This window comes from Drosophila serrata, unplaced genomic scaffold, assembly GCF_035046125.1.
Source record: "Drosophila serrata isolate PLE 108 unplaced genomic scaffold, ASM3504612v1 contig_359, whole genome shotgun sequence".
In the NCBI taxonomy this organism is placed as follows: Eukaryota; Metazoa; Arthropoda; class Insecta; order Diptera; family Drosophilidae; genus Drosophila; species Drosophila serrata.
Window position 1 is genome coordinate 357,268 of NW_028257257.1, and position 22,949 is coordinate 380,216.

At 40.9% G+C, this 22,949-nt stretch overlaps 6 protein-coding genes and 1 long non-coding RNA gene across 9 annotated transcripts in view; 3 read left to right on the forward strand and 4 right to left on the reverse strand.

The window, feature by feature from the left end:
• The window catches only part of LOC147642774 (uncharacterized), a 40,592-nt gene extending 22,180 nt beyond the window's left edge, over positions 1-18,412 (forward strand). The window contains exon 2 of the long non-coding RNA XR_015272960.1: positions 18,346-18,412. This is a non-coding gene — a long non-coding RNA (uncharacterized LOC147642774). The remainder of the gene's footprint in view (positions 1-18,345) is intronic.
• On the reverse strand, positions 68-6,289 carry LOC110184720 (organic cation transporter protein). Of its 2 annotated transcripts, none has more exons than XM_020953340.2 (3): positions 5,662-6,289; positions 1,710-2,152; positions 68-1,419 (listed from the first exon to the last, which is right to left on the reverse strand). In XM_020953340.2, the coding sequence occupies exons 1-3, from the start codon at positions 6,069-6,071 to the stop codon at positions 263-265; spliced, it is 2,010 nt and encodes a 669-aa protein (XP_020808999.2). In that variant the 5' UTR covers positions 6,072-6,289; the 3' UTR covers positions 68-262. The 2 variants fall into 2 exon arrangements, with proteins under 2 accessions (XP_020808999.2, XP_086694820.1); XM_086838694.1 differs by lacking the exon at positions 5,662-6,289 and adding an exon at positions 2,211-2,264.
• On the forward strand, positions 11,117-13,255 carry LOC110184734 (brachyurin). Its single transcript, XM_020953361.2, has 3 exons — positions 11,117-11,780; positions 11,860-11,958; positions 12,891-13,255. Exons 1-3 carry the CDS (start codon positions 11,321-11,323, stop codon positions 13,193-13,195), a joined length of 864 nt encoding a protein of 287 aa, XP_020809020.1. The 5' UTR covers positions 11,117-11,320; the 3' UTR covers positions 13,196-13,255.
• On the reverse strand, positions 12,939-15,193 carry LOC110184696 (chymotrypsin BI). Its single transcript, XM_020953308.2, is given in 4 exon segments — positions 12,939-13,886; positions 13,946-14,121; positions 14,182-14,525; positions 14,527-15,193. Coding segments are annotated over 4 exon segments (1,356 nt in total). The 5' UTR covers positions 14,722-15,193; the 3' UTR covers positions 12,939-13,245.
• Positions 18,413-18,666: 254 nt separating the features above from the next.
• Positions 18,667-20,087, reverse strand: tant (tantalus). 2 transcript variants are annotated; one of them, XM_020953351.2, is made up of 2 exons: positions 19,860-20,087; positions 18,667-19,804 (listed from the first exon to the last, which is right to left on the reverse strand). In XM_020953351.2, exons 1-2 carry the CDS (start codon positions 19,928-19,930, stop codon positions 18,976-18,978), a joined length of 900 nt encoding a protein of 299 aa, XP_020809010.1. In that variant the 5' UTR covers positions 19,931-20,087; the 3' UTR covers positions 18,667-18,975. The 2 variants fall into 2 exon arrangements, with proteins under 2 accessions (XP_020809010.1, XP_020809011.1); XM_020953352.2 differs by having other exon boundaries at positions 18,667-19,801; positions 19,860-20,054.
• A 769-nt stretch (positions 20,088-20,856) lies between these two features.
• Positions 20,857-21,699, forward strand: Jon65Ai (Jonah 65Ai). Its single transcript, XM_020953360.2, has one exon. It carries the CDS (start codon positions 20,876-20,878, stop codon positions 21,662-21,664), a length of 789 nt encoding a protein of 262 aa, XP_020809019.1. The 5' UTR covers positions 20,857-20,875; the 3' UTR covers positions 21,665-21,699.
• Positions 21,700-21,836: 137 nt separating this feature from the next.
• Positions 21,837-22,825, reverse strand: Jon65Aii (Jonah 65Aii). Its single transcript, XM_020953359.2, has one exon. The coding sequence runs from the start codon at positions 22,699-22,701 to the stop codon at positions 21,886-21,888; it is 816 nt and encodes a 271-aa protein (XP_020809018.2). The 5' UTR covers positions 22,702-22,825; the 3' UTR covers positions 21,837-21,885.
• Positions 22,826-22,949: the final 124 nt, after the last annotated feature.

Below are 22,949 nucleotides of genomic sequence, written 5' to 3' on the forward strand. Positions count from 1 at the left end.
TTATTTTTTGTTCCAATTTCTATTCGTTGCATTCGTTTACTTTGTTTTGTATTGAATTGTTTATAAGTTTTATTAGTTTACTTTATTTTTTTATTCAATTGTTTTTAAGAGGCGCATACAATTTCTTAGTTCTAGTATCACAAAAGTCCTTAAAGACGCTTAGAGGCTAGTTGATGCTAAAAATGCAAGGCAGAGCTACAGTTTAATTTTGGCTGCTAGAAGAATTAGCTACCTAGTGATTTGTCGGCTGAGTTCCGATCCTCTAAAGCTTCGTGGAGTTGCGTGACTTGACCGAGCGTCGCAGGATGCTCGATCTCAGCTCTCCACCCGTCGAGGCATTCAGAGAGGCTCCGGTCTGGGTTCCCCTCACAAAGGCTTGGGAGCGCACCTCCTCCACGTCGGTGTTCCTCTTCGCCTCGTCCTCGTCGTCGTCGTCCACCTGTTTGGCCAAGCAGGGGAAGTCCCAGATGCTCTGGCCCCGTCCAAATTCCTCTCCATCAGTCAGGGTCTGTGGCAGGACGTGATTCAGGGTCTCGGGGAGCAGCAGCGATAGCAGGCCACCAATAATACCCAGGACTCCCAGGATAATCAGTGGCAGAGCATTAGAAATATTGGCCAGATAAACCACAAACGGAGCTATGATGCTGGCCACGTAGCCCATGATGTGGATGAAGGCCACTGCCTGAGCCCTGACCACCGTTGGGAGCACTTCCGCCGCCCATTGCAATCCGATGTTGTAGCTGATGTTCACAAAGAACCGACCCATAATGGCCAAGGCGGCCGAGTAGATGCCCACGGGAACCACAGTGGCCAGCAGACTGAAGACTCCGCTGAGCACCATGGAGCTGCAGGCCAGCCAACGGCGTCCAAAGCGATCCAGGATCACCGTCAGCAGAGTGTCTGCTGGAAGTTCCGTGAAACAGGCCAGGGTGAAGGTAAAGAAGATGTCAAGCCCAAGAGAACCCACGTTCCTCACATGACCATCAAAGACCAGCGATATGGCCATCCAGATCACGATCAGGAGCAAGGTGGTGCGACGCAAGCGAGGTGACTTGAAGAGATCCAGCACCGAGTAGCTGCCATTCTGGGCCTCCTGTTCCCGCATCCTCTTGCAGCTGTCGGCAAAGTTTTGATACGTCTGCGTTGGCACCTGGCGCCCATTTCGCTTCTCCAGCTTCTTGAGGATCCCGATGGCCTTGTCCACTTTGCCCTGGGAGACCAACCAACGGGCTGATTCTGGTACAATCATTGGTGTAAATATGGCCAGGAAGAGCGGAGCAGAGGTCACAATGGCTAGGATTTTCCAATCGGCGACAAAATAAGCTATCCAGGGTAGCAGACAGGCGGCACCGGTGAAGAAGATGGCTATCGACATGTTGGCCACAAAGGTGCGGTACTTGGGACCCACATACTCCAGAACTGTGAAAGGCGAAATAAGATAAAAAGTCAAGAATTAAATTCAAGTTAACTGATTGAATTTAGTCAGAATCTAATTAATCAATTTAATAGACAGGGAAAGGCTTAAGTTTGGTGGTTAATGCAGGGTTAAGGGAAAGATAAAATAAGGAACAAGAGAAACACGTAAGAATTGCATGTTTTCTCATTAATTTCTTTAGAGCTAACTTTTCAAAAGAATCTGATTTGCAACATGCAATATCTTATAGTTCTTTTTCCTCCAATAGTAACATAAAACCCACATAAATACTCACCCAAAATATACATCATGGTGAAGCAGTTATCAAAGGCGAATCCCACAAAGAACCGCATGGCTGCAAACTCCCAAAAGTTGGTCACAAAAGCCGTGCCCACGCCAGCCACAAGACCCATCATATTCGTACCAATCAAGGCAGGAATTCGTCCAAAGCGATCTGCCACCCAGCCAAAGAGAAGTCCTCCTGCGATGGCGCCCAGAAAGAATATGGACTGGGCATAGGTGGGCAGGGCGGCATCGTCGCAAACCCAATTCTGTTCGGTGGCCACCGTTGAGTAGGGAATCTCCGTGAAGTTATATGACCATCCGTGGCGGCACTTGACCCGCGGCCACTTTGGATCGGCCATCACCTTGCCCTGGGCCAGTACCTCCGTGTAATTGACATCGTACATGTAACAATTGTTGTACTCTCCATTGGTCATGGGTACGGAAAGGGCCAGTCTGGAGGGGGAAGAAGAAACATAGAGAGTATTTTGAAGTTGCTGCAATTAAATCATACAGGGTCGGATCGGTTTGGGTTGTGTGGAATTCTCAGAGAGACGCTCTAAGCCATGGCCAACTGAGCTACACACTTGCTTGTACCCACAATGTAGCATGAATATGTATGGAAGCGACAACTTAATTATCATGATCTTGGGGGGGCACTCGCACTCGCACTCGAAAATCCGGTTGCGACTTAAGCGTTTTCGGATACACTCTAACCATTCATGTCTGCTCCATTTGGATTGGTTTAAAGTGTCTGAATTTGGTGCAGAAACAAGATTAATCGCTTGTCCAGCAATTATGATGGATGTGGGCAAGCGGAAAGTGTTCAAATTGAAAATTATTAAACAATTATTTTCATAAATACATGAGTAACTACTAAATAATTAGTTAGAATGCCTGGCTAACTCATTTGTCTAGCAGTGTTCTTTTATTTTTCTTAGGGCGTACAATTTACACTTAAATCTTTAACCAATTTAGAGTTAAATTATAGCCTCCCCTTCTCTATTATAAATATGGTTATGCCTTTGAATCCATAAATAAAGTAACTTGCTCTTGGATAACTCATATAAGTTCAATTAACATATTATTCCCAGGGCAAGCTTTGACATTTATCGGTTTTTATTTGCATAATCCATGGAATGCTTTAAGTTAAGTTTTTAATTAGATTAGATTAAAAATTTGTATATTAAACAGGAATGCAGTTTTATATAGGTTGATTCTCTACATTAAAGTTAAGTTATTAATACACAGTAGAAAGGGTTTTTTGTATTAATTTTTAATACCGCTATGATTTTCTCTACTTTTGTGTTCTATTTTAACTCAAGCTAACAGCTTATCTTAATGTGTTTTGTAAATTATCTTCATCTCTTATCTACATTTGTTTTAAATATTGTTATACTGACAGTACTGACAGTAATTTTCTTTACCGAATTTAATATAAATTTATTTCGTAATGGTAAAAGAGTATCCAAACTTCATATATGCCCCACTGGGGTTCACCGTCAAGAGGTGGTCGACGGTTTCACATCATCGCCGCCACACAACATTAGTCTCGACGATGGCTTGTTGTTGCTACTTGCTACTTGAGCTACCTGTGCTACCTGTAAGCTGGCTGCTGCTGCGTTGTCGCAACGTTCACGCTGCGCTGCTGCTAATTAAATAATTTGGCCGGCTAACTTGGCTTATCTAACTGCTAAAGCCCCGCCACCCACTGGGCCTTTGGGCAGAGTAGGGAGGGGAAAACGCTCTCCTTGCCACTGAAAACTCTGATAATTGCACAGATGATCGTGGCAGTAAGGTTCTTTGCCTTATTAAGCTGGACGGACGACTGGCTGGAAAACCCAATCATGGCCCAAGGTCGGGCCAAATGGCCGTTCTAAGCCAAGTTGGACGCCTTAATGACTGTGGCCAGAACATGGCGCACTCAGAGACTCAGAATCGCTTCGTTACGTTTCATTCGTTTTTAGTTTTTCGTTTAAAGTTCGATCGTTTTTAGACTTTAATCGCGTTGCAAACACTTTGCACATATAATTTGTCTATTAGAATCGAGAATTTCGGCGGATGGAGGGGCGGGAACTAAAGCAGACCACATCTTTTCGCATGGCCAATTCTTTTCAGTTTGGCATTATCCAGTATCGGTTCGATTGCAGGTCTAACCGGTATTAGCCTTAGCCTTTCGATTCCAAGGTGAGATCGACATACAAGTAGTTATGTGTTTTTAATAGTAATCGATCAATTGCTTTTATTTTGTGAAAGTTCAAAACGGAACCGCATGTCTCAGACTGTTGCCATTTACGCACAAAGATAATGCTTCCGGATGGAGATTGTTTCTATGGGATATAAAAAGGCAAATAATTGCTAGCACACATAAATATAATTAAAATATTATTATTGGGTTTGGTTATTTGTTTGTCGTTTATTAATTGATCTGTTTGAAAGCCTTGAACTTTGACTTGTTTGATTCTTTGTTCGACCTGACCTTTTGGTGTATTATTCATACTGATTTGTTCTCTTGAACAATATATGAAAAATCCATTTAAATGAAAAAAAAGGAAGGTGATACAGATACTTGGTATTACTTTTACTTTCGATAGTTGAAGAATTAACAAGAGAGAAATATAACTTCTAGGAGCCGAAGGGTGTATACCATTGCATTTACCCATAGGATCATAGGTTTGAATTTAAAATCGACCATAACTAACCCAAAAATGCATTCATTTCAATTCGAAAAGTTGTTCTATGCTAGTTTTTATAGGGTTAAAAAATCTGCATACCAGTTTTTTAATTTAAACAAAATTTGAATTTTGTCAAATTTTGACCATTTGAAATATCTAAAATTTAATGACAGAATTTTGACAAAATAAATTCGAAAAAAAATTTCTACCAAATATGGTTAGATCGATTCGGCTGCCGATGCTGATCAATAATATATACGATTTATTGGGTCGGAAACGACTCCTTCACTACTTTTTAAGCTTCTAATTGAAATCATAATACCCTGCAAGGGTATATCAGCACACGATCCCATAGGACCACGTATTAGAGTATGAAATCGAGCATAACTAACCCAAAAATGCATTAAATTCAATTCGGAAAGTTGTTCTGTGCTAGTTTTTATAGGGTTAAAAAATCTGCATACAAGTTTTTTAATTTAAACAAAATTTGAATTTTGTCAAATTTTGACCATTTTAACAACATAAAATTTAATGACAAAATTTTGAAAAAAAAAATTCGAAAAAAAAATGTTGTACCAAATATAGCTAGATCGGTTCGGCTGTTCATGCTGATCAAGAATATATATTATCTATAGGGTCGGAAACGACTCCTTCTTTGCATTACAAGCCTCTGACTGAAATCATAATACCCAGCATTGGGTAAGCAACTTTTAATTAAATAAATGTTTTTCGTTGACCTCTTAGAATTTTCCTTAAATTACAATATTCCTGTTGATTTGTTCAAATTTTAAATATTACAAGTCTTAAGAATTCCTTAACAATTAATGACAATTATTTATACTACAATTGGTATACAATTTGTACAGTAAGTGACTTCATTCATTCATTCATTACCATATAGCACTCACATAACGTTCTGAAACGCAGTGTCTGCTTAATAGATTCATGATCGTTTCGATAGAGACAAAGTCTTCATTATAGTTTTAGCACTTGAGGCGACGTTTACGACTACTGCACTTCGCACACTAGACACACACACAGAGTGTGTGTGCTGGCCTGGCCACTAATCAACGATTATACAAAGCACATTTGAATATTTATGGCACATTACGTGAATTACCGAGCTTAGCGGATGCCATAACCCAAGCCATGCAGCCATAGAGCCATGAAGAGCCTTGGTTTGTTGGTTTTTCGAGGAAAACCCCATGAGATTTTCAAATAAAAGATTCACGAGGGAAAATCCTTGAGATATTCAAGAGAAAACCCTTGAGAATCGGACCTACTACTCACCTGGCCATCACATCCAAGCCATCCAATTCCGGGACATGACACCAATGCTGCTCGGGTATCAAAGTGAGGAAAATCTGGGAGAAGTACACAAAGGCCACGAAGAAGGAGAACGGGATCATGCAGATGAAGAGTAGCTTTTGATAGCGACCAAACTCCCCAATCAAGGGGAGAATGTCATCAAAGTCGAGATTCGGTGGATCTGTACCTCCATGCATCTCCTGACCCTTTTTGAAGCCACTGATATCCAGCTGGAGGTCCCTATTCCCGCCGCTCTTCCGGCGATGCAGGGCATCTCCGCCAGCTCCATTTCCATTTCCATTTCCAGTCATAGTTCCACCGCTCTGGGGCGGCGACTCTTCGTGGTTGTATGCCTCATTGACGAAGTACGCTTGCTTGGCCTGGCCTTCCATTTTGACTACTGACTGTGGAGTACTCCGCGACCTTGCCTTATGTGTGTCACCTTAAGTGATTCAGAACTTGACCGAAGCACAACGAAATGAAACGAATCGAAACGAAACGAGACGGAATGGCGTAGAAAAAACCAATTTCAAATCACAAAACTCAAATACTTTGATCGAATTCGATTGCGGCGCACGCGCGCGTTTCCGTTTCGAATCTGCAACTGACTGAGCACGCGCGCCAAAAGCCGTTTTTATATAAGCCGGGCCAAGAAGCTCTGCTCGGGGGGTCGGCCGTTTAAGCCGCTGCACTTGCTGTTGATTTTAACAGAACAGAGAACAAAAAAATGCGGTATAAAAATAGGACAGAAATCAGTTTATTCATTGGTATAAAATTGCACTACCTTTCTCTTAAAACTGAAGCTGTTAGATTTGAGTTTGTTTTAATATTTCCTTGGGCTTCTTATATTGTCAATGTGTATTTTGGATAGATTTTGCAGACATATTATATGTACCTTTTTGAATTTTCCTCTATTTTGTATGGCAGCTATATGATATAAAGTCAAATTTTACACAAAATTCTAGATAAATATTTAATGGCTATATCTCAAATTTGATGAAAATCTGTTGAAAACTAGTAAAGTTATAATTCTTGTTCTTCAAAATTTCCTATTATTCCTATGGCAGCTATATATATATATATGTATATATAGTCCACCGATTCGCCGTGATCCGACTTATATACTAGCAAAATTATATAGAAGAATAAGTCCATAGTTTCATTCAAATACTTGCTTTTGTTCCAAAACAAATCCCGCACATATGATGCATATGATTCCCAACTGGTTCTAACATCCCCGGAATGAAGCGACTGCTGCCGGCCAAGTCTTAGAAATGTGTTGTGTTACAAAAGTTGCAAGTCATTGTTTACTAGTGTTCAAAGTTATAACAGATCATACTTACTTACTGATCATAGATACTTACTGATCATATTTAATTAATGCTCATTGATATTTACTGATAATCATAGTTACTGGTCATAGATACTTACTGATCATAGTTACTTACTGGTCAAAGATACTTACACTACAGACAGACACATGTTATTGATCAGATGAATATCTTGAGAATAATATTAATATTTCGTGTTATTTAATATATATTTATATTATATAATTCATATTTCGAATGCTGCGAGTTAATAATATCAAGTGAAAATTACATACGATTTCATATAGCAAATCAGTTTAACCTATGATTTTTCATTAAATAAAAAATCTTGTGAATTTCTTAGCTACCAATTATTTGAAAAATACCCCTAAATGTTCTCAGTGCTTTTGCTGCTGCCAAGAACAAGTAACCGGCGGCTGGCAGCGAAAGTTAAGCAGCTGTTTGAAGCTTGGTTCACACAGCTGGTAAACCGGTTAGGATCTCGGAATCGGCTGGCATCGGGACACAGAGGCGAGCCCCGAATGATCATATCGGTGCCTGATCTTATGGCGGCACGTTAAGAGCTCTTGGTTACTTATTTTTAAGCCTGCCCCGGCATCCATATATCCATGACTCCCTCACAGATGTGCTCCTGCTGCATCTTTGCACCTTTTGTGAACCCACCTGGATCCAAATTTTATTAATAACCCCGCTTCAAGGCGGTAGAATGCTCGTGATTCATGCTCCAACCACTCCGAGAGATTGAGGAAATTAGCAAAATAACATAATGTATTTGTTATATTTATTTTTACATAAACGTCACGGCCCATTCATAAATTGAGCAGCGAGCGAGGGGATTAAACTCGGTGGCAGATCGAGTAATCCAACAAAACGAGTTTGCGTGATTTAATAATCGTGAGGCAGGCCTTCAAAGACATGGGATTAATTTACTTGAGCCTAACAGTTCATTCTTTTGTGGCAATTAAATTATGTGTTATTTAAGAGCTTCACTTATTCAGTTATTTAGCTTCAATTGCGTACTTCTCTTCCAGATGAGAAGATTTTGAGATGATTGAGATTTGATTTTCAGTTTCTTATTTGTATTTGAAATTAGCATTCATTTAAAGAACCTATTTATAGTTTGTCTTGTTCATTAGCAGCTTTAAATTAACTCATAATGGGCGAAAGGTATGAAAAATAAAATTATGAAGTACTCAGAGTTGCTGAAATTTATTTCATCAAATATTGCAATAGAACAGTATTTTTCCAATGCAAATTCTTTATTTTTGACCTCGAAAGTTCCTTTCTTTAATTTTAGCTATTTATTAACAGCTTTATATTAATTAAGAGTAGTAAACAATATATTTAGTACAAAGAGTACTGCCTTATTTTTACACTCTTAAAGGGTATTATTATTTCAATTAGAAGCTTGCAATTCAGTGAAGCAGTTGTTTCCGACCCTATAAATCATATATATTCTTGATCAGCAAGAAAAGCCGAATCGATCTAGCTATATTTGGTAGAAATTTTTTTTTCCAATTTATTTTGTCAAAATTTTATCATTAAATTTTATATTGTTGAAATGGTCAAAATTTGACAAATTTCAAATATTGTTTAAATGAAAAAACTGGTATGCAGATTTGTTAACCCTATAAAAACTAGCACAGAACAACTTTCCGAATTGAAATTAATGCATTTTTGGGTTAGTTATGATCGAATTCATATTCGAACCTATGATCCTAGGGTAACTACAAGGGTCTACAAACTTCGACTTCTCGAAGTTAGCTTTCTTTCTTGTTTAAATTTTAAATTTATTTCACAACATTTTGAAATAAAAGCAATTAGCAATGGAAAATTACTTTTCCAAAACAAATATTTTTCATGGTTTTTAATTCTTGTTTGTCACCATAATTAACATATCTATAATAATTGCTTTGATAAGCGAGTTTCCCTATTTCAAAAATCTAAGAAAACTCATTAAGGCGGCAAAAAAATAATCTCATTTAAGCAATAACATATTTATTAGCAACTAATATTTTTAGAATTGACCTTTCCATAACCTTGTAATTGGTGTTTAACTTTTTCCAGAAAATAATTGCTTTGATGAGCGAGTTTCCCTGTTTCAAAAATCTAAGAAAACTCCTTAAGGCGGCAAAAAAATAATCTCATTTGAGCAATAACATATTTATTAGTAACTAATATTTTTAGAATTGACCTTTCCATAACCTTGTAATTGGTGTTTAACTTTTTCCAGAAACATCAAAATCCATCTCTCCTCTTTTAATTTATCTTTTTTATTAACTTGATCGTCTTAATCGGTCTACTTGCTCTCGCTTCCCGGGTTTCATAACGAAATTCCTTTTTAGGAACATCAAACTCGACAGATTTACAATTCTCGACTTAATTTAATTTTTTCTCTTAAGCTTATCATCTTTATATTTATTTATATGTAAGTGCAATTAGAAGGATATACAGGACTTAACGGTTAATGGGCTTCGAAATTAATATTTTGATGTGTTTATGTTCGGGCTTATCTTATTTATTTACACAAATTTGTTCGTGTGTTCAATTTAAGATACGCATGTTTCGTGTGCTGTGGGCGGTGGCACATGTATTGCATTTATATTAATTATGAAGTCGCACCCAAGTCAAATAATTTCGCTTCTCATTACAAAACAACGACAACAAACCAATACAAAATGCACGCAAAATATTGTTCTCTTGACCGCTGCCGCTTCGAACCAGTTTAATCTTGCTAAAATAAATTACATTTTTATTATACTCTTGCTAAGTGTATGTAACATAAATACGATTAGGAGCATTGTTGTGCATCGAGATTAAGGTATTTATAAGCGTGAGGGGATGTATTGTACTGGTAACTGTATCGGTAATTATTTTAATTATAAATCATAATGCAAATTAACATAATCAGAGAGCATAAAATGTATATTTAAAACATTTAATTATAGATGCTTTTGGGAAGGAAATATTTATGTTGAACAGAAATCTATGAGTTACGTAATTATTTATAGGAAAAATATATCTATTTCTTTTATTTGTTGTATAAATTTCATAGAGTATTTAAGTTTTCTAATCTCTATAACGCACTTAACACCTTGTTTGGCTTTTATTTACTTAGCTTAGTTGTTTTATAGTTTGCTACGCATTTAATGTTTTAATTAGCTCTGCTTTTTAACTTGCTTCAAGGACTTTTGCCAACTTTACTAAATGTATCTATCAGCCGATTGTTGGGGAGTTAATAGAACGGCATTTGAGCAGATTTATAACGAGATAGTGTCATACCTGGGCACAGGTGTCATTTGAATTGTATAATTTTTAGAAAGCCGTGCTAATTAATTGGCCAAATCTGTCCTTCTATGGGGGTCTCGCACTCTCTGGGAGAGAAGACTCTCTGTGGCATTTGTTTGGTATTTTGCCTTTAGTTTAAGACGACCTTCAATCAGAGCAAACAAAAATTGTTGCATTAAATTTATTTCCGTTTTGAATCATGTTTCTCATGCCTTGTTTAAGTGTTTGTTTTGTTTGGTTACTTATATTATTGTATTAAGCTTTAATGAGCTTTGGTTGTTGTTTTGAAAATACCGAATACCTTTTAATTGGATTGAGGGAAGTGCATCGCATCGGCATCGTCTGGGTTATGACATCATAATGAGTCGACAGGAAGCCCGCACGTACACCTGATCCACTCATGGCATGGGCCCGTAAGAATTATGGCTTCGACTTCTATAAATTATGCAATTAAATCACAAAACATTATTCTGATAATCGGTCTAGTCGGTTTTACTATCTCTGGGAATACAAAAAGGTGCAGAGATAAGCCTTAAAGGTGTTATTACGATTACAATATCCCAAGGAGTGTTAGTAAAACCTTCGAAACACTGTTTTAAATGGTCAAGAATATAAGCTTTCTGTCTTAAATCAAGCTTTGACTCATGACTCAGTAAGAAACCTTTTCTAAAATCGAAATCCTTGGTATATTCACCTATTTCTTGTATTGATCTTCGCCGCTGTGGGCTCGTCATCGGTTCCCCTCGATAAGCCCACTACAACAAACTGATAAATCTGGCCATGATAGCCACTATATGGCTGAAAAAAAACCGCAAAGTACTTTAATCTTATCGCCAGATCGGTAGCATCGTCAATAGCAATGGATTGGCCAATTGTACGATTGTAAATCACCTCGGTTTATTCCCAACTGGGCAATCCATTGGCAGATAGTCGATGAATTATGATCCCGCCATCGCCGTCGGTTTCCGTATAAAAGTGCTCCCATTCTTGACCAGAAACTTAGTTGTGATTAACGAAGAAAAATGAGGTTCGCTTGTGCTACGGTCTTTCTGCTGGCCGCCATCCTTGGCGCCCAGGCCGTCGACTGGTCGTCGGTGAAGAACATGAACATCGAGGTTCCTGTGCCCAATATCCACCCCAGGAGTGTGCCCAATGGCAGGATTACCAACGGTGAGCTGGCCAAGCCCCAGCAGTTCCCCTACCAAGTGGGTCTGCTCCTGTACCTCCAAGGAGGCGCTGCCTGGTGCGGTGGTACCATCATTAGCGACCGTTGGATCGTGACCGCCGCCCATTGCACGGATAGCCTGACCACCGGCGTGGATGTCTACCTGGGCGCCTGGGATCGTACCGATGCCAAGGAGGTTGGCCAGCAGATTATCTTTGTGGAGACCAAGAATGTGATTGTGCACGAGGATTGGATCCCCGAGACCATCACCAACGATATTTCCCTCATCAAGCTGCCGGTGCCCATTGAGTTCAATGGTAAGTGAAGTGCCGATTTCAACAAAACTAAACTCATCTATGTGAATTCTAAATGCTTTTCTATATTTTTTTCCTATAGATTACATCCAGCCCGCCAAACTGCCCGTCAAGTCCAACACCTACCAGACCTATGCCGGCGAGAGTGCCATCGCTTCCGGCTGGGGCAAGATCAGTGACTGTAAGTGAACCTTGTATATGGTTAGGGTTACGCATTTATATGTCGTAGTAATGGAGAAAGTTTTTACTAAACTAGAGGCTATCGGGGTTAAAAGGTAGAAAAACTACCTTAATTTCTCATAAAATGCTCAATTTGCTATTTATGCTTTCAAGGGAGATGTGATTTTATATATTTTTTATTCAAGAAAATCAATCAAAATAGCTTGAAAAGTGTTATTTTTATAGAAAAATTAATCAAAGTATTTGTGAACGAAAATACGTTGGTAAAAACCCAAGTCACATCTTATCTAAATTGAGTTCTCACCTTTGGCCAAGATTAAATAATCTTTTGCACAACATTATTAAGAAATCGCAGTTAAAAATTATAATCTTAAAATGTGATCAATCATAAATCTAGTCTAGGATTTTTATACCTTTTTTAGGGTATTATAGTTTTAGTTAGAAGCTTGTAACAGGTGAATCTTTCTAGGCTTATAGGGAAAAGAGTAATTTTTTTTTCATAATTTTTTAAGGCACATTTAAGCATTGTTGACATTTTGAAAAATTCACAAAGTTTTATATATTTTAAAAATTTAATTTAGGTATGCAGATTTATTAAGATATTAAAAACTAGCACAGAACAGCTTTCCAAATAGAAATTAATGTTTTTTTGGCTTAGTTATGAGTATTTTAAGCTGTCGGTTGTAGGAAAAGAATATCAACCTAAAAAATGCGAATATGTATACCCTGCAGGGTATTATACTTTTAGTCAGAAACTTAAAATGCAGTGAAGGAGTCATTTCCGACCCTATAAGTCATATATATTATTGATCAGAATCAAAAGGCAAATCTTTCTAGGCATCTAGGAAAGTAAATAATTTTTTTTTGAAATTTTTCCTAATTTTTTCAAGGGCCATTTTACCATTGTTTGACATTTCTTTTAATCTTTTATAGCCGCCACCGGTGCCACCGACAAGTTGCAGTATGCCGTGGCGCCCATCATGAACAACAGCGGCTGTTCTCCTTGGTACGCAGGCCTGGTTGTCTCCACCAACATCTGCATTAAGACCACCGGTGGAATCTCGACCTGCAACGGCGATTCTGGCGGTCCCCTGGTAATTGACGGCACCTTGATTGGAGCCACGTCCTTTGGCATTGCCTTTGGTTGCGAGAAGGGATGGCCTGGTGTTTTCACCCGGATCACCTCCTACCTGGACTGGATCGAAGCCAAGTCCGAGGTGGCCAACTATGGCAACTAAAAGAATACGTTTCTTTGGGGTACTTACAAATAAACGTTTATTTTTTGGGATTACAAGAAATAGAACTCGTGTTCGGACTTGGGGCGCGAACGAGGTCGGTGTCGGACATTGTCGGAGAAGTCCTCGTCCGAATCGGGATCTGGACGCACGTCCAGTTCATCCGGGACATCGTCCTGCTCCTCTGGTCTCTCCGCTGGCATTTTCATTCGCTTACTTTGCGGCGGCTTGCCGTAGGACCTTACATACTGATCGAAGAAGATGGCCTCCGTGGTGTCCTGAAAGGAACTCACACCAGTCTCATCGCTGATCCAGTCCAGATAGGAGGCCACTTTGGTAAAGGCCGCCGGATAACCACGATCGCAGCCATAGATGCTGCCAAAGGAGGTTATACCCACCAGGACCCTCTTCTTGGAGTACTTCCGTTGGAGCACCAAGGGTCCACCGGAATCGCCATTGCACGTGGACCTGGCATTCCGACCACTTGTGCAGATATTCGTTCCACGATAGGACAATGGGAAGTTTGACTTGCATGTCCTACCATCAATGATCTGGAGTTGGACATAGCGCAGGACATTGCTGATGGCATGAACGCCGGTGGCATAGCGTCCCCAGCCAGAGGCGATGGCCAGCTTGTTCTTGAAGCTCCGGTACTCGTAGTGCCGCTTCGGCAGCTGGATGGGATGGATGCGTTCTGGAACGGAATTCAAGATCCTCAACTTTATGCAGATTTTCTCAACGTTCACCGCTCACCATTAAAGCTGACGGGATGCGGCAACCTGACCAGGGCTATGTCATCCTTTAGCCTCTTGGGATTCCAAGTGGGATAGATGTGAAAGTTGCTGCTGGGCACCATCAAACGCACCTGGCCCTTCTCCTTGGCATTCTTGATCTCATTGGCGCCGAGGAAAACCAAAGCCCGCTTGGCCCTGCAAAAGATGGACACATGAGTGGAGGAGTTCTCCCGGCCAGCTCTTACCATTCCCTACATGTCCACGCAGTGGGCAGCGGTAACGACATACTTGTCGGAGATCAGGGAACCGCCACACCAGTATAAACCCTTGGGCCTCTGCAGCAGCATGCCCACCTGGTAGGGGAAACAGTGCGGATTTCCCACATCGCCACCAAAGATGCGATCCATGGCCATGGCGCCCTCCGGCAGCATCTTCTCCATTAGCGGTGTCGTCTCCAGATTAAGGACGAGTGGTTCTGGTTCCTTCACATCTTCCGCGCTGAAGGCAGGCATTCCCTTCATGCTTTTCATGTGGCGAATCTCCATGCTACTGGCACTCATTTCCGCATCATGCTCCAGGGAACCGGAGTAGGGCGATGACAGGAGAGGAGGAGGAGGAGGAGGAAGAGCTGGATAGACTAAAGGGGCTGGGATTCATGGAGACCAGGTACATGGGCTTAACCTGCTGCCAGTCCAGCGCCGTGCACTGCAGCGTCAGCCATGACCAGGTGAGGAGTAATGGCGTCCAAGCAACTACTCTTGGACTGGGGGCCGCTCTTGCTGATTGTTTGGACATTGGCTTCGCTTTGCCTGCGTACGCATTTAATTGTTAAATGGCGATTCGGAATTGTCGGCACTTTTTCACTTATGTTGCACTTATTCGACGGCGGCTTTCACTGTCAACTGTGTTTCCTGGGCATGGCTTCCGGTTCCTGTTTGCGGTTCTTCACTTGACTGCTTCTAAGCCTGTCTTAAGTCCTACAAACTGCTTGTTTTTTTCTGTGTTATATCCCCTGGTAACCTTCTTTATTCATTTATTTTTTTGAATCTATATTGATCTTTCGCTAATCTTCTAGATGTTTTCTAAGTAATGACGATTACTATGACCTTATTTACCTAGCAATTTATTATTCTTTTTTACTTATTTTTTTTAATATTCGGTTGGCTTATGAAAAATAAGCTGTTTTTAAAATAGGTTCGGAATTTATTTATTTGGAAATATCTGTTGCAGCTGGTACCTTTTAATTATAAGGTTTTTTTATTTACTTAATTAATATTGCACTTTTCAGTCCTTGCACTCCTTAGTTTTAAGTATTTATATCAATATTTATATGCTAAATTGTATTTTTTAAACTGTACATGGGGAATCTTGTTTAAAAACTGTTTTTTATTTAGCAAAACTTTGCAATTTTTGGGATATATTAACTTTGTTATATATACTAGTTTAAATTTATATTTTATTTGGTTTCTTATGAAAAATGATGTGGCTGGTTATTGCACTCTATTCTATTCTAGACTTGCTACTTTTTGATATTTTAATCCTGTTTTTTTGCTGTGTTATTTATGAGTTATTTTCTTGCTTTCTTCTAAACTTGAACTGGTTTTCTTCAGAAGATTTCTTTGGTGCACCATTAGATTCTGAGACTGAGACACTTGCTTCACTGCTTCCTTGACTGATTGGCCAGACGGCCTTGCCGCATTCACTTCCTTGACTTCCTTTCGCTTCCTCTTTTAACACATTTCCACCGCTCCAAGCCGCCGCCACCTCGTTGCACCTCTTTCACCCACTAGTCCACTGGTCACTTTTTGTCTTCCCGTTCCCAAAAAGCAAAGAGCTCGGCTTGGCTGGCTGGTTACGCTGGTTCGCTGGACACTTAATGCGATGATCGTAACGCGCATTCGTAATATCTGCGCACTGCTCCGTATTGCTTTCTTCGCGTCGCGTTCGAGACTGCGCCGGCGCGCAGGTTACCAGCATTTTTATAAACTCTTTCGCCAGCGCCAACAAGCCATTTTTCTGCGCGCTTGCCACCTTAATTATTGCATCTATTTTAGCTGCATTCACAATTGCAGTTGCATCAATTTCATTTAATTTGAATATCGTTCGGCCCCCAATCGTGGCTCCCTCCTTTCAGTCATCATTTGGGCTCTTTTTCCTCTTTTGATGGAATGTCACTTCAGTCAGATATTGCCCTTTGGGTTGGCTTCACTCGCAAAAATATAAAAATGTACCTGGAAAATGTGTGCCGCATAGGTTACATTTTCAGTTGCTGGATTTCTGATTCGGATTCGGATAACTCTCGGATTGTCTCTGTTTTGTGGTTTTTGCCATTTAAATTGAATGCGAAGCTGTAACTCTAGTTATCTGCCCGCTTTGGCGCCATTACATCACGCGCTCACTTCTCGCTTTATCTTCATTATGCATTCGCTTATATAGTTGTGTGTGAAGTGTGTGGTGGTGTGTGTGTGTAGTGTGTGTAGGCCTGTGTCTGAGCCAGTCTTTCATTGAGAAAAGAGCCCCATAGTTGTAAGTGAAACAAACAACTTTACTCGTTACTGTTAGATTTGCATGCCGCCTCTTCTTCACTTACAACTGTCCATCATATATGATTTGGGTACAGTGTGACTTCTGTTACGAGAACTGTTTGCGGCAGAAAAGTTAAAGTTAGTTAAAGAAAGTATAGTGTTAGCTTTTTCGGAAAATTGAAAATATTTTTAATAAACTGTCAAAAAGGCACATTTTAAGCTGTTTCGGAAGGTTTTTTTGCGTTTGTTGGAGAAAGTAGAGTCTCAGATTTGTCGAAAAATTGAGAATATTTAAATAAAAACTAAAGAATAGGTAAATTTCTAGCTGTTTCAGAAGGTAGTTTGCGATGCCTACATCATTTACAAAAAATACCATGATGATTTCTTCAATTTTCTAAATTTGTGGAAGTTAGCATAATAACCTATTACGAATAGTACATTTTAGCCAAGATCAGACACTATTAAATGTATAAATAATATATTATTCAACCAAATAAAATAATCTTATTTATATTTTTTAATACATTTACTTCTTTTATGAGAATATAAACATAATTATGTATGTATTTGTTTACCAATCCATTTTTAATAACAGTTCACCTGCTCCAGATTCCACTGTAAGTCTTGCCAACTTGAACCACAGTCTTTGGCTTTAACTTGATTGCTGGAATTAACTTAAAAGTGTTCCCATCAAAATAAAGGGCTGTCTGGGGCCGAGACAGAGTCTGCAGAGAGTCTCAAGGTTATTGCCAGGTCGGATTTCCGTAGGTTAAGGGACTGTATATATGTATATACTCACTCTCTAGTTGTAGACAAATTAGCAGTTTTCCATTTGGTTGCATGCAACATGGACTGTGGCATGTGCAGAATTTTTTTGCAGGAAATGAAATATATATATATAAAAAAAAAAAATGCGCGAGCAATGCAGCATTAAAATATGTATGTATGGTTTATTATTAATTAAATTAAATAATTCGTGCACCGCCTCCGGCTGCCAGTTGGCTGAAATAATCAGTTTTATTTGGTGTTGAAAGTATTTCTGTTACCTGGCTACCTGATTGTTTGTCGATTTAGGAAATTACTGCGGTCTGTCTCTGCCTAGCGAAGCAAATAAACCTCGCCGGGTGATATGTTCAAATCGAATTGGATCGGATCGAAGGCGAAGTCGAATGTAATGAGGCTGCCACAACAACGTGATTATGCAAATGTCTGCGCCACCACCATTGGGGCCTCCCAAGCCCCCACTCCCGATCTCCCGATCTCCGATCCCCATCGATGTATATGCGTCTATATTCGCTGCATAATCGCGTTGCCCGTTGCATGTTGCACTCGGCTCATTAATGGGCGTGTTTTTGTTACTGCATTTTATTATTGCACTTGCTAATCACACGCCGGTCGTTATTTAATTGAGCTTAAGAGCCACCCGGCTCGCACAATGTGAAGCCCCCCGTAAAAGGCCCCCTGAAAGCCTCAAAACCGATAGCAAGCCTCCTCAAGTGCGTTTTGCTTCCGTTTCTTGTTCAATTTTGGGTTTATTTTTATTATTGCTTGTGTTTTATTTTATTTTATTGCCCGGTACCCAGTAGCTCCATTCGTTAACTCATGGATTTCCCGCCCCTCCAATTCGTCTTCGTAACATTTCTTTTTTTTATCGAATATTAAGCGCCTGGCATGCCTTTTCAAGTTAAGGAACTAATATCTATGAATTTAGAGTGCTATTAACACTTTTTTTAATTCCAAATATTGTTAAAATTAATTAACAGATCCAAGATAAGACATTTGAAAGTTTTTCCTTTTAAAGTGCAAAGTTACCTAAAATTATGATTTGATTTAGTTTCTTTACAAAATTATAAGGTGTTTTAATAAAATAAAATCTATTATTTCGTTTCAATAGGTTTCAAGCTGTTTATGATTACTCTACCTGAAACCCCTTAAAAATGTTATTAAAAAAAGGAAACAAAGCTGCTTCATGTATTAATGGTACTTTTTATCTGCAAGATATATTCATTTCTGGTAAGTAAAGAATTTAAAAAGTAATACAAAACAAGAGAAACAAAAACCTTGTTTAAATTAAAATATTCATATATATATAATTTAAATTAAAGATATTTCTTCTGCTGCTCTGAACTTAAACTTTAATCTGGTTCAAACCTAAGCAGACGCACAAGTACTTTTCAAATTTAAACATTAAAGAATCTTTAACGAGGGCAGTGAATATGTGGATATGTAACCTTTTGCAACGTTTATTTCTTATTATTACCTTTTACTTAGTGGCTAAGCACAGAATCGCATTCTATGGCTGGATAAGTTTAGTTTTAGGTGTAGCTTTAGTTTACTTTCTCTACTTGCTATTTACACATACGTATAACTTAAACTTCTGCTTTCCGCTTAATCCTAGGGGAGAGCGTGTGTGTGTGTAGCTTCATAGTTGGTATCAGTACGAGTTTCTTGGCCACTATCAACTAGTTGGTTGAAATGATGCAATAATGATGAATGAATGGATCTTTCAGTCTCTCTCTACCGCCTACTTGAATGCCGTTGGCTGCAGTTGTTGCCCTCCCGGCAGTTGTATGTCCTCCATGGTCATGGCCGTCTTGGGCAGCTCTGCGACATCGCCCAAGGGTTCGTCCTCGCCCTCGAGCATGGCACTGTCGAAGCTTTTGTTCAAACGATCATGGAACTCGGTCATGGTTATCTTCTTTAGAGCGAAATGCTTCCCAAACGTTTTCTTCACCTTCTGTCGGCGGATCTTCTTCTTCAGCAGCATTTTGTTTTTGTTCAGGCCATCGCTAAAGGAGATGGCGCGCCGCAGCTTGCGTCCACCGAACTTGACAATTCGCACTTGGCTGCTTATGGAGCATTCCTCACTGTCGTCCTCCGCATCGGCGGCATTCTCATCACTTGGCTCCTCGAAGATAGTCTCCAGGTTGGCCGGCGTGAATTTCTTCAGCCGCTTGCTTGTGTAGAGCTTCTCAATGCTGCGCATTGTCTGGGCGTTGGTGTTGAGCTCCTTGCGCTGCTTCTTCTTTGCTGGCTTCATGATGACGCTGCAGACGCGGTTGAAGTTGTCCTTGGACACACGGGCGGGCATGCGGCGGCGAGAGACACCAGAACGTGTTGCACCGTGGTGGCTGTAGCGGGAACTGCCGCTAATGCAGTCGCTATCGTCGTCGTTGTCCTCACCGCGACTCAGCTGCGAGTCGACTTCATCGGAGGCATTGGACTCGCTGCTCACATCGTCCTCCAACTCGGTGCCGCCTGCTGCACCGTGTATGGTCGTGCTCCGCATCATCTCTATGTCCGTCATGGACATCTCCTTCACTCTCCAGGAGAGGTTTGGAATCGCTCCGCTTCTAGAAAGGGGGAGAAATCAGAGGCGTTCCACTTTTGGTTCCTGCAAATACTCACCGATTCTCGGTCAGTCCCACCTCCTTCGGCTGAAACGTGATCTTGGCAAAGTCGTAGACGATGTTATCCATTATGTTTTACCGGCCCATCAGTAGGCAGGCATAATCTTTTAGAAATTGTTCGAAAAATCACACAAAAATGATAATGGACTCCGTCTCACACACAAAAATACCACAGCAAACAAAAAACATTGGTGTTTTTTAGGCTTGTCGCCAAACGGTCACACTTAAATTATTCATAAAGAGCTCAGCTTACTGAAATACCAAAACGTGCTGTCTGGCAGCACGGGCTGTTAAATTCAAATAGTTAGTTACTTGAAAAATAAAGTATAAAACGTGAAATGTTGAATTAACTTCGAGGTAGTTCTGTTTATTTCTTGTTTCAAATGCTTAAAGTTAAATTTCCCGCAAAGGTCATGTCAAAACATTTCCTGGCAGTTTCATAGCAGGGCTGCCAGATATTTATACAGTGTTGGAAATTACCGTTACGATTTGGTTGATGTAAAATAGTTTAAAAACGTGTAAAACTCCTATTTGTATACGTGTAAAACCTATGCAAAGCTTCAAATAAATATTTTCACTATCTGAATTCAAACGGAGTTTAAAAGGCACACATTTTAAAGTTCTATAAATAATTAAAAAGTTTTTTCTGCACGAAATGTCCTATGTCCTTTATAATTCCCTAATAATTTTCCACTAATAAAAATCGCTCTTATGTATAAGAAATATACATAGTTTTTTATTTTCACGTTCTATGAATTGAATAAAAAAACACAATTAAATTATATTGATGTAATAAATCCCACCTCGACATTTAAATCTTATCGAAAGTCCCAGGTTTCGTCAAGTTGCCAGAGCTCCCCACCGATAGATAAATCCGCCATTTAACCTTATCTGCATATTGTAAATCAGGCAACAGTTAACAGGTTTAGTTATGCGTTTCCGGCCAAGTCAAATGCTATAAAATCTCATTGAAGGCATGAGTTTAATTCATAAAGTGTGTTTACTTTGTGCATAATGAAGGTGCTAGCGTTCCTGCTCCTGGGTGTGATTGCCTCCGCTTCGGCTCTCGAGAAGCCAGTCTTTTGGAAGGATGTGCCTGTGGGCAAGCCCTCGATCGAGGGACGCATCACCATGGGCTATCCGGCCTACGAGGGCAAGGTTCCCTATCAGGTGGGCTTGGGATTCACCAAGAACGGCGGCGGCACCTGGTGCGGTGGCTCCATCATCGGCCACACCTGGGTGATGACGGCCAAGCACTGTACCGACGGCATGGAGGCGGTGACCATCTACTACGGAGCTCTGTGGCGTCTGGAACCCCAGTACACACACTGGGTAAGCCGCAACGACTTTATCGAGCACGGATCCGGCGACATCTCGCTGATCCGCACCCCGCACGTGGACTTCTGGGCGCTGGTCAACAAGGTGGAGCTGCCCAGCTTCAACGATCGCTACAACAACTATCAGGGCTGGTGGGCTCTCGTCTCTGGCTGGGGCAAGACCTCCGACGAGGGTGGCGTCTCTGAGTACTTGAACTGCGTTGATGTCCAGATTGGCGAGAACTCGGTGTGCGAGAACTACTATGGCAGCTTCTCCGGGGACCTCATCTGCATTCCGACGCCCGAGAACAAGGGCACCTGCAGCGGCGACTCTGGTGGCCCGCTGGTTCTCCACGACGGCGGTCGCCAGGTGGGCATTGTGTCCTTCGGCTCCTCCGCCGGCTGCCTGTCCAACGGACCCAAGGGAATGGTGCGCGTAACTAGCTACTTGGACTGGATCCGCGACCACACCGGCATTGCATACTAGGCACGAGCTTAAATAAACTTTTCATATGGTTTTTGAAAAAAGAAGATTTTGAACCTTTCTTTACTTTCCTTTCGTACTGATCAACCTGTTTTCTTAACCTCCCTCTTCAATATAATCTTTAATATGCTGAAATTTCCACAAATGAATATAGGATAAAGACAAACTAAATTCATTTCAATTCATTCAATTCATTTTATTTAATAATCAAACCCATTAAGGCCTTAGTAGGAAATGCCCGTGTTGTCACTGATCCAGTCCAAGTAGCTGGTCACCCTGGTCATTCCCTTGGGGCTGTTAGACAAGCAGCCAGCAGAGGATCCAAAGGACACAATGGCCACCTGACGGTTGTCGTCATGAAGGACAAGGGGTCCACCGGAATCACCGCTGCAGGAGCCCTTGTTCTCCGGAGTGGCTATGCAAACGTGGTTCGGGGTGATGGTCGTGGTGCCATAGTGGGCCTCGCAGATGGAGTTATCGGCTATCTGAATGTCCACGCAATTGAGGTAATCAGAGACACCACCCTCGTCGGATGTCTTGCCCCAGCCGGAGAGGAGGGCCCACCAGCCGTAGTAGTTATTGTACCGATCCACGTAGCGCGGCAGCTCCACCTTGTTGACCAGCGACGAGAACTCCACATGCGGAGTGCGGATCAGCGAGATGTCGTTGTTAATGGTGCGCGTGTCGTAGGCGTGGTGCTGGATAAAGTTGCTCTGATGCACCACATGGGTGTACTGGGGCTGCTGACGCCACACGGCGCCGTAGCCAATGGCCACGGAGTTGGCCCCGTGGGTGCAGTGGGCGGCGGTCAGGACCCAGGTGTTGCCAATGATCGAGCCACCGCAGTACCAGCCACTGCCGGCGCCGTTGTCGAACAGCAGAGTCACAATGTAGGGTACCTTGCCCTCGTACGCAGGATATCCGTTGGTGATCCTTCCGCTCAATTTCCTGCCCACCGGCATATCCTTGAAGGGAACGGGCTTCTCAACGGCAGCCACCAGGGCCAAGGCCGAAATAAGCAAAACTCCTAGCACTTTCATGGTTCGATCACTTATGGCACGTACAAGCCATTGTTCTTGGTTATATACTCTGCGGTGTCATCTAAATATTCCCAATCAGTTAAGTCCAATATTTACAATCCACTTTCTAAAAGCTGATAATTGGCCCGATCATATATATACTTGATTCTCTATATTAAGACTTTCATATTTTATGGATAGAAATCTATAAGAAGCAGAGGTTTGATAAGTCATCGAATACATTATCATTAAACAAAATGTTGAACACT